The 9,720-nt window shown below is 55.0% G+C and overlaps 2 protein-coding genes across 4 annotated transcripts in view; one reads left to right on the forward strand and one right to left on the reverse strand.

The window, feature by feature from the left end:
• The window catches only part of COG7 (component of oligomeric golgi complex 7), an 82,919-nt gene extending 77,405 nt beyond the window's left edge, over positions 1-5,514 (forward strand). For both annotated transcript variants that reach the window (XM_027126657.1, XM_027126658.1), the window contains 2 exons: positions 1,952-2,095; positions 5,072-5,514. In XM_027126657.1, the coding sequence (XP_026982458.1) occupies positions 1,952-2,095; positions 5,072-5,238 (311 nt within the window). In that variant the 3' untranslated portion in view covers positions 5,239-5,514. The remainder of the gene's footprint in view (positions 1-1,951; positions 2,096-5,071) is intronic.
• Positions 5,515-8,456: 2,942 nt separating this feature from the next.
• The window catches only part of SCNN1B (sodium channel epithelial 1 subunit beta), a 77,643-nt gene continuing 76,379 nt past the window's right edge, over positions 8,457-9,720 (reverse strand). Inside the window, exons 12-13 of one of the 2 annotated variants that reach the window (XM_027126653.1) lie at positions 9,549-9,624; positions 8,457-9,311 (exon numbers count right to left, since the gene is read on the reverse strand). In XM_027126653.1, coding sequence (XP_026982454.1) covers positions 8,931-9,311; positions 9,549-9,624 — 457 coding nt within the window. In that variant the 3' untranslated portion in view covers positions 8,457-8,930. The remainder of the gene's footprint in view (positions 9,312-9,548; positions 9,625-9,720) is intronic. The other variant, XM_027126655.1, reaches the window with a different exon arrangement.

Genomic DNA, 9,720 nt, shown 5'->3' on the forward strand with positions numbered 1-9,720 from the left:
AAATGAGTTTTGGGCTTCCCTGGTGGCGCAGTGGTTGAGAGTCTGCCTGACGATCCAGGGGACACAGGTTCGTGCCCTAGTCTGGAAGATCCCACATGCCGCGGAGCGGCTGGGCCCGTGAGCCATGGCCGCTGAGCCTGCGCATCCGGAGCCTGTGCTCCGCAATGGGAGAGGCCACAACAGTGAGAGGCCCGTGTACCGCAAAAAAAAAAAAAATGAGTTTTGTTCTCTCTGCTCAGAATGCTCTTTTTCCTTGTGTGCATTTGGCAAACTGCCCATCTGTCCAAGTAAGCACAGGCACTCGCTCCTGGTTGTGGGCTCCTGCTGGACTCAGAATGTGCAGCTGCTGCAGCCCTGACCTCATTGAGGTCTGTCTTTGTTGCCTGGCCAGAGGGTGCCTGAAGGGCAGGGCCACCCAGGACAGTGCCAGACCCGGCAGGGTCTCCACAAATGGGACTTAATGCAATTAACACACGACTGCCCGCCACCCGCTGTGTCCATGTATCTGTGTCTCTGGGCTCCTCTTCCCCTGACCTGGAGGGTCTCCCAAGGCACCAGCCTAAGTCTCTTACTCATTTTCATGTCTCCCTCTCATCCATTTCTATCAGCTTTCAGTTCTGTCCGACAACCCTAGAATCTAGGTGTTTGGTGCTCTGACCTGTTAGGTTCAGCCCTTTCTGGGTCAGAGTCAGTGAGAAGAAGCTTTGTCCCCCAAACCAGCCTCCCTCCCAGCTGTGTTTCTGGCCACACTATAGCCAGTCCAGTTCCAAGGCGGAAACACTAGATCACACATTATTGTCCTTGTCCTCATTTGTGTTTATCCTGTTTTGATTTTTAGCCTTCTGGCTTGTATTTGTTGTACAGATGCTCTGTGTTAAACAGGTCACAGTTTTCAAAGAAACTAGATCACGTCATCCCACCGTTGCACTCACCGGTGTTGCCGTGTTCCCACGTGCCCTTTGGGCTCTTCTCTAAGCAGATGGTGTTTATAAGTAACTTTATATTCTCTGTTACTATTATTATTAGTGGTGGTAGTAGTAGCATTTTGCTTATCTTCTTCTAATTTTCCACTGCTTGGCTCCATACTTACTTATAAAAAAATGTTGCTCTCATTTCTCCCCTTCTTTCCACTTCTGCTGCGGGGTATCCCCCTTGCCCTCAGGTGTCAGGCCCGTGCCTCTCGTGCCTGGATGGCCACTGCATCTCCCTCCTTCACCCCGCCCTGGCCTGGCAGGCCCTCCCAACATGGGCTCGTCTTCTCACAACCTTGCAGGGAAGCTGCAGTCACTGCCTCCTCCCTACTACATGGGGTGCACGCGGTCCTCGGGGTGCCCTCTGTGACCCAGTCCAATCCCCTAACACACTTCCCTCTGCTCCCTGTACATACTCCCCCCACCCCCAATAATCATTCTAGCACTAATGGCTACTGTGCACTGGTCCTGAAAAGCCGGGACTGATGTTATCTCTATTTTACCGATGAAGCAAACAGTCAGGTGGCACCCGGCTCATTAGTGGCAGGCTTGGTCTTGAACCCAGGTCTCGGTTCTGATGTGCCGCCTGTGTCTTCAGCACTGCCATCTGTCTCCTGCTGGGCTGTGCCAGTTCTCCACCCACTCACCTGTGGTGTGGGCCCCCCTCCCTCTTGCTCTGTCTGCAGAACTCCTCCTGGCCTGCCTGGCTGCATCTGCCCCCAGCCTTTGAGACCTCTGAGGTTGTCCCGCCTCACCTGATTGCTTTCGTTTCTGAATCCTCATTGTACTGAGTCAATACCAGTTGACCTAAGATGTAATTGTCCTCTGTTTCCTGCGTTGTCCATTGAGACTGTAGCTTTGCATATTGCATGTGGCACCTATCATGGGGCCTGGTCACCCCGAAGAGCCCCATAAGAGCTGTTGGTGGCCGGTTCTTCCTGGCCAGGCTGTTTCTTTGGTGACCCTCTTTCCCTTTCCAGGGGACGAACTGCCCGAGCTGGACAACATGGCCGACAGCTGGCTGGGCTCTATCGCCAGAGCCACGATGCAGACCTACTGTGACGCGGTCCTTCAGATCCCTGAGCTCACCCCGCACTCCACCAAGCAGCTGGCCACCGACATCGGTGGGTCTCTGGGACGGGTGGGGGGAGGGTCAGCTCTGGCCTGTTGCATCCGTCAGGCCCCCTGCCCTCCAGGTGTGTCGTCCCAGGTCTCCTCTCAACTTCAGCTCTGGGTTTGTCTGTGAAGCTTTGTTAAACATGTGGACTCCCCAGGCCCCACCCCCAGAGATTCTGACATAATAAGCCTAGGATAGAAGCCTAGACACCAGTGTTTTGACAGGTGTCCCTGTGGACTCGGATAGCTGCTGAGGCTAAGAGCCATTAAGGGGCGCTTTGCCGAGATGGGCTGGGATGAGTGAGGCAGACTTGTGTGATGCCGCCTTGCCCCGCCTTGCCTTCTGCCCACCGACAGAATCATCATGCAAACTGACATTGAATAAGCTCTCACTGTGCGCAGGCATGGCAGGTGCTGAACCAGGCGCTCACGCACCCACGGGCTTACGCAATCTTCAAACCCCCTGTGAGCTCAGCGCCCCTGCCTTCATCACTGATGAGGAAGCGGGGCACAGAGCACGTGCAACACCAGGCCACCCAGCCGGGGTTGCCCCGTGGTCTCCATCCGAGTACCTGTCTGCCTCCCGGGTCACAGGGGCGTGTGCCCACCTGCTCCTGCTGGCGCACGTCCCTGGAGGTGATGCCGCCTGCAGGGTTCTCTGAGGCTGGGGGTACTGCAGGCAGGTGGTCGGGGCGTCTCCCCAGCCTCTTGGTATCAGTCCATTGCCTGCCTGTTTTTTAGCTGGAGGCAGCTCTTGGAGCGGGTGAGGGAGAGGGTGGTGGGAGCCTTAAAGATTACCTCCTTGGGGACCCAGCCAGAGCTTTGCCCTGGGTACCCCAGGCCCGAGCCAGCCTCTTGTTTGCTGAGGGAGAAATGGACGTGAGGCCCTTTGCTCCGGGTCCCAGAGCAGTGAGTGATGGGGCCAGGCCTGGAACCCAGCTGCCCCAGCTCCCAGCTCTGTGCTAATTCGTGGTTAGCTCTCAGCCGTTACAGGGCAGCAGCCAGCTTTTGTCATCTCACTGGGCACAGGTTCAGAGAAGAGATGAAGAGGTTTACATGTTCGTCGGTGGTCCCCGTTGGTATAGGCGGGAGCATTGAGGAGAGAACCAGCGGAACTAGTGAGTGAGATTTGGGGGTGGTCCCTACAGTTCACTTGTCCACATCGCATCTCCCTCCATTAAGCTGCCGTCCACATCCATCTGCTCACTCGCTCAGCGTTGACTGTGAGTGTCTGTTATGTGCCAGCCATTGTGCTAGGAGATGGGATGCAAGAGAGGTTTGGACAGTTCCTGTGCTCACTGAGCTTATGCTGTGAGGGAGTGTGCTTAAGGGCCGGGAAGTTGCCAGGTGGTAACACGATAGAGAGCGGAGAGGTCTGTGGCAGTGTGTGGCCACCTTAAAGACGCTCAAATTAAGCATTAAAAGGTAACAAAACCAAGGGGCTTCCCTGGTGGCGCAGTGGTTGAGAGTCCGCCTGCCGATGCAGGGGACGTGGGTTCGTGCCCTGGTCCGGGAAGATCCCACATGCCGCGGAGCAACTAGGCCCGTGAGCCACAACTACTGAGCCTGTGCATCTGGAGCCTATGCTCCGCAACAAGAGAGGCTGCGATAGTGAGAGGCCCGCGCACCGCGATGAAGAGTAGCCCCCACTTGCCGCAACTGGAGAAAGCCCTCGCACAGAAACGAAACCCAACACAGCCAGAAAAAAAAAAAAAGTAACAAAACCAAAAACGCTCTTGCCGTCTGAACAGAAGATGTCATGGTAGATCATGGGCTGCCGTTTCGCAGGTCCTGGCCGACAGTCGAAGGGAATTCACAGTTTCATGGGTGAATATGTGCCAGAGGCAGGTGCCTGACTGGTTGGTGGTGCCCTTCCTGGGAAGCGGCTCGCTAGGACATGAGTCAGGCAGCCAGGGCAGAGCAGGCACCTCCTATGGGCTCTGCCTTGAGCTGGGCCTCAGAAAGAAGACACAGGGAAGATAGAGCCGTGCCTGGAGCTCCAGCCTAGTTGGGCAGAAAAGATTAACGTGGGTGGTCATCAGAACATAAGGAGGGACCTGCCGGGTGATGCGTCTCCCAGTCCCGCAGAGCAGGAAGAGGGAGGGGCTGGAGAGCGCCCTGCCTCGGGCTCGGCCAGCCGTGCTGCCCAGGAAGAGGAAGGGAAGGAGCAGCCGGTTACTGACCACCCGCGTCACGTCAGGCACGTCCGCGGTCCTTGTCCCACTTCATCCCCCGAACATGCTGCCTGATGGGTACAAACTGCATCCGCAGGTGGAAGTAGAGACTCGGGAGGTGGGTGGAGTCACTGAGGTCACCCTGACCTCGGAAACCCGTTTTTCTCCTCCACTCCGCCGGCGCTGCCTGAGCTTGCCTGCCGCTTGGAGGGCACTGCTGCTTTTCAGAAGGACAGGAACCTCAGACCCTCTCTTGGAAATGTTCATCGACTTGGCCTGGGGGTGGGCTCAGTAATCTGTCCTAACTCGTACCCTAAGGGGTTATCTGGGAGGTGTGGGAACTGCGTTACACCAGGCCTGGCCCCCTGCACTGTCCAAAGTCCCACCTGTAGGGGCTCTGCTGGGAAATCTTCGGGAGCTGCTTAGATAAGCCCTGTGTCTCCTGACCCCTTGGGTTTTCCATGTCGTCAGTGGGGTCTGCTGGGGAGCAGGGCTGGGAACGCAGGGGTCCCGAGGGTAGAGCTTCGGCTGAGGTCGGCTAGGCTGTAGAGCTGAGTGTGCAGTGGGAGTGGCGGGGATGGGGCGATGTTGGCAACTCCTTTATGAGACTAGAATTCCTGGACCCGGGCCGAGCTCACAGGCAGGTCTGACCCCTTGGAAAAGCCCTCAGAGTGAAGGCTTGTGGGCTGAGGGCAGACCTGGCAGCCAGCACTTGGGGGTTGGGGGTGTGTCTTGTCCCTTACCGCGGCGAGGCCTTTGGGGCTCGGTGCTGAGTCTGTCGAGCTGTGTCTGTCTGCTCCCTCCCCGCAGACTACCTGATCAACGTGATGGACGCCCTGGGCCTGCAGCCGTCCCGCACCCTCCAGAACATCCTGATGCTCCTGAAGGCCAAACCCGAGGATTACAGACAGGTCAGCAAAGGCCTGCCCCGCCGCCTCGCCACCACGGTGGCCGCCATGCGGGCTGTGGACTACTGACCCCCACGCGCCCGGCTGGTAAGAGGGTCGGGGCTGGAGTTCCGGGGCCACAGAAGCCCCCAGAATGGATTTGCTCTAAAAATCCGCCTGGGATTGGGCAGAATTCATTTCAAAAAGATGTGGTTCATTTGTATAATCAAAAAAAAAGGTTGTAAATTAGAGGTGTATTATTTATCAGGGAGGAATTTTCAGATGATTTTTTAAATGATCCTGTCTTGAAAGTGCAATTAATAAGTACTATGAAATGAAAGAAGGCTGTTTTCTTTCCTCAGTGAATATTTGGGTGCTTCTCATGTGCTGTGCTGTCTGCACTGAGGATTCGGCAGGAAAGGATAATCCCAGCTGGTTTAGCCTGCTTGTGCCAGCCCTCCGGAGGGGCACTGCCGCGAATGTGGCCTCTGAACCAGCCCCACTGGGCTGCCAGGGCCGTGTCTCTCTGGGCTTGTCATCCAGGGCTTCCCACACATTCTGTCCCCACATCTTGGGAACCAGTTTAGCTGGCCCCGAAAGAGCATCAGCTGTGAATCCGCACCAAGAAAAATATTTTGGTTTCTCATGTGGTGGATCACAGAGTGTCTGGCAGGGCTCGAGCCTGGCTCCCGCCTTGGAGTGGGAGCTGGTCACCTGGAAGGTGAAAAGAGCTGCTTTGAAGTGGAAACCTCTTTGCAGTGACCTCTGTGCCAGTGTGGGTGAGTGCCACTAGGACAGGCTTGGTCTTGATTCCCAGCTTTGCCACCTTTCAGCTGTGTGACCTTGGGAAAGTCATTAGCCTCTCTGAGCCTCATTTCCTAATCCGAAAAACAGGGGTCATAACGGTACCTAACTCATAGGGTTATTTGAAGAGCCACTGAGACACAGTGGGAGCAACAGCATGTAGCAAGTGCACAATAGCTGCTAATTTCATAGTCCTCTAGCGTCTGTAACCTACCTTCCCTTTGCGGGTAGAGGAGGGAATTACAGAATGCCATTTTTCTGGGCAATTTTGGCCCTGCTAGACTAATTTGTCACCCTTAAACGGCTCTAATGGGAACCCAGAGTAGGAATAGGACAGCCTGTATCTCCTCTAGATCCGGAGGGGAGAGGAATGCCTGTCTGTCTGACCCAGAGCCTGCTTTTGGAGATGGGGCCATTATCCATCTTCACCCCGGCCCTCAGTACTCCCCAAGAGAGAGATGGCAACTGATACCCACGTCAGCCTGGTCCCCGTCTCCCATCTACAAGCAGCTTTGGGGGCCAGAAGCTCCTTCCCGCTCCGCTTCAACACGTCTCTGAGCAAAACTTCTCACAGGAGTCTGTAAGGGGCTGCCCGCTGTAGATACACCCCAGGATGGCCAGGCAGCATCTCCCATCCTCAGTGGCAGTGGTAGGTTCACAATGAGCATGTGGCCCAGGCTGATCCAAATGAGCCTCACTGTCGAGGCTTTTGCTGGGACTGTGAAGGAAAAGCTTTCTTCCTGCTGTGGTTGCTGAGCTGAGGGAATGGAGTCTGGGACTATGGAGGGAAGAGTAGCCTATGGAGAGAAACTGTGTGAGAGGGATATCGACACAGAAGAAAATACAGCCTATAGCTGAAGCCCTGGATACAGCCAGGCTTGAAATCCCTGGACTTTAATTATAAGAACCAATGAATTCCCCTTTTAGCTCAAGTTCAAATTAACTTGTGACCAAAGGGCTGGCAAATGGAGTTAGATAATAATCATTGCTCTGCCTGTGCCAGAGCCTCAGATGAGATAATAAATATGAAAGCCCTGGGCTTCTCTGAGGAACTGGTATTCTTATGACCAGGAGTCTCGCCTATGTCACTTACAAGAATAGCAATCTAGTCTAGCACCTTACTTTACCTCTCCAAGCGTCAGCTTATTTACTTGTAAAATGGCATGATCATATTTCCCAGTGGTTATGAGAATTCAATGAAATAAGACTTACTTATAAACTACTTGGCCTGGTGCCTGGCATGTCATAAGTGTTTGATACAATACAGTCATTGTTTAAAAACAACAAATAATAGTGAGTGTGGTGACAACAACTACCATTGCTATTGATAAAAGTCCTAGTCATAGTAGTAAGTGTGGTAATTACCAAGAATTGAGACTCCAGCGTACAGACTTGCCTGGCCCTGAGCTCAGAAACCTGGCTTCCCCAAGGCCTGCCCCACTCAGTCCCTAGCAATGCTGCCTTTGGCTGGAGTGGCATTAGCCTATGACACCTCCTTCCTCCACAGTGCCATCGTGGGCACTTAATGGGAGGACAGCTTGTTTGCCTTTCAGGCCAAGGACCCAGGTGTTCTAGACCAGCAGGGCTGGGATGCCCTGGTCCCAGGGTCTGAAGCGAGAGCTCCTTCACCACCAGGGCCAGCAGGTGACAGCAGGGCCCTGCAGTGGTCAGCTGTCTGCAGCTGCCAGACCACATTCTTCTTTGATAACAGCTCCCTGATCTCTTTTTGGGAAGCCATTAGGGTTGCCATATTTAGCAATTAAAAATACAGGAAGCTCAGTTAAATTTGAATTTCAGAAAAACAGTGAATGATTTATTAATATGCCCCCAATATTACATGGATGTACGTCTACTAAAAAATTAATTTGCTGTTTATCTAAAGTTCCAGTTTAACTTGGTGGCCTATATTTTATCCAGCACCCCTAGGAGCCGTGTCCCCACCACCCTCAGACCATGTGATTCTGCTGGGGGCCAACTGGCCTCAGGTATGGGCAGGATCTGACCAATCCCAGCAGCCTGCCAGTTGGGCACACTGATGATTGGCTCAGAGACAGGCATGTGACCCACTCAGTGACCAATGAGAGTCTGCCTGGGAACTTGCTGTGGCAACTGGGAAAGAGGTGCTCTCTCCTAGCTGAGTTTGGAGTTGCAGATGGCCCTTTGCTGCTGTAAAGTAAGGACAGCCTGCCTGGGAAGGCAGAGAGAACAGACATCACTTGAGCTGCTGGAGATGCTTTTGCTTAAGTCAGTTTTGAGTATTTCTCCCATCTTACCTCTCTTTCTCTCTCTCTTGATTCTTGCAACCCAAAGAAATAAGTTGGACGACACTGAAAAAGGCATAAAGCCACTGTTTCAGGGACAACTTGAAAGAAACTTTAAAAATCACCAGCTTGGACCTTTCTTTGGCCAGGCCTTTGCTCTCAAGTTGTTATGGACGCCTTTCCACCCCCAGAGATGCATCAGGGCACTCTGGCTGCCCAGTCAGACAAAGAACAAAGCTAGACTCTGTGTTTTCTACTTTTATTTTCCAGAACAAAACATGTGCCACCTGGCAGGGCCTCTGATGCCTGCTATCCACCAAAGCTGCCCTCAGTAAACCCACTCACAAGGTCACAAGCGTGCTGCCTGTTCATCTTCGGGGCAGATGGTGACCGGCCCTGGGAGGGAAGTGGCCTGCCTCCAGGGGAGGATGCTCCAGGTCTTGGAGCCTGGCTGGGGGCGTCCCAGGCCAAGGATTGGGTCAGGTTGGAGGGTGCGGGCAGGAACACAATTCCCACATCCGTACCAGCACCGTTACTCCACGGAGCCCTCAGCCTGGGACTGCCCAGGAGCTGCTGGCTCTCTGTAGCAGGACCTGGACTCTGGCCTTGGCCACCTCCCGTCCCGGGCCCGTGGAGAGGGCATCATAAAATGCGGCCTTGGGCGACGGTCTCCACTGCTCAGGTCTGAATTCCTGGGCTGCCCGGGATGGGCAGGGTCTAGATGGCATCGCCCTCGTTGTCAGACTCGATGACGTCCAGTGGCTGCAGACGCAAGGAGTCGTAGTTGGGGGGTGGGGTGCCTGGGATGGGCGGGGTCTGCTCATGGGGGTGGGGCCCAGCATCGGGGCCGTGTGTGGCCGTGTCAGGCTGGAAGCCAAAGTTGGTGTGGGCCTCCACCAGCTCAGCCACGGTGGGCGGCGGGCCATCGTAGCGGGCCTGGGTCCGCCTCCGCCGCAGGCTCTTGGCGAGGGCCACCAGCTTGATGATGGTGATCCACACAAAGTCGATGATGATCTCCGCGAACTCGATGAGGCACAGCACCGAGCCCCCCATCCAGAAGCCAAACTGTCCTCCCAGGTTTGAGAGCAGCCAGACGATCTGTGGGGAGCGGGGGACTGAGGGCCTGGCCGGGGAAGGGGGGCTGGTCGGGCCACAGATTCCTGCCTCAAGCCCAGCCTCACGGGTTTCTGTGAGGTGGGTTGTTGGCCAGGAAGGGGGAAAGGGTGACCGTCTCAGCGCAGGGAAGTAATCTGACACTGCTTAAGGGACCGTCCTCTGGGTACCAGGTGGAGGGACTGCAGGCGGGGCCGAGGTGCCAGGAGCCCCCAGACTCACGTTATTTGCTGCTGACTCCTCAATGGTGCGATAGTTGTATTCTTGGAAGTAGATGTTGAGCTTGATAACTCCCTTCCTGCAGGAGGCAGCAAAGGAAGCTGGTGCCCTCTCCCCAAGACAGACAGACACACACACACACACACACACACACACACACACACACACACACACA

Source organism: Aethalodelphis obliquidens, unplaced genomic scaffold (assembly GCF_003676395.1).
Source record: "Aethalodelphis obliquidens isolate GAN/ISIS:26980383/991018 unplaced genomic scaffold, ASM367639v1 scaffold30, whole genome shotgun sequence".
NCBI classification, from domain to species: Eukaryota; Metazoa; Chordata; class Mammalia; order Artiodactyla; family Delphinidae; genus Aethalodelphis; species Aethalodelphis obliquidens.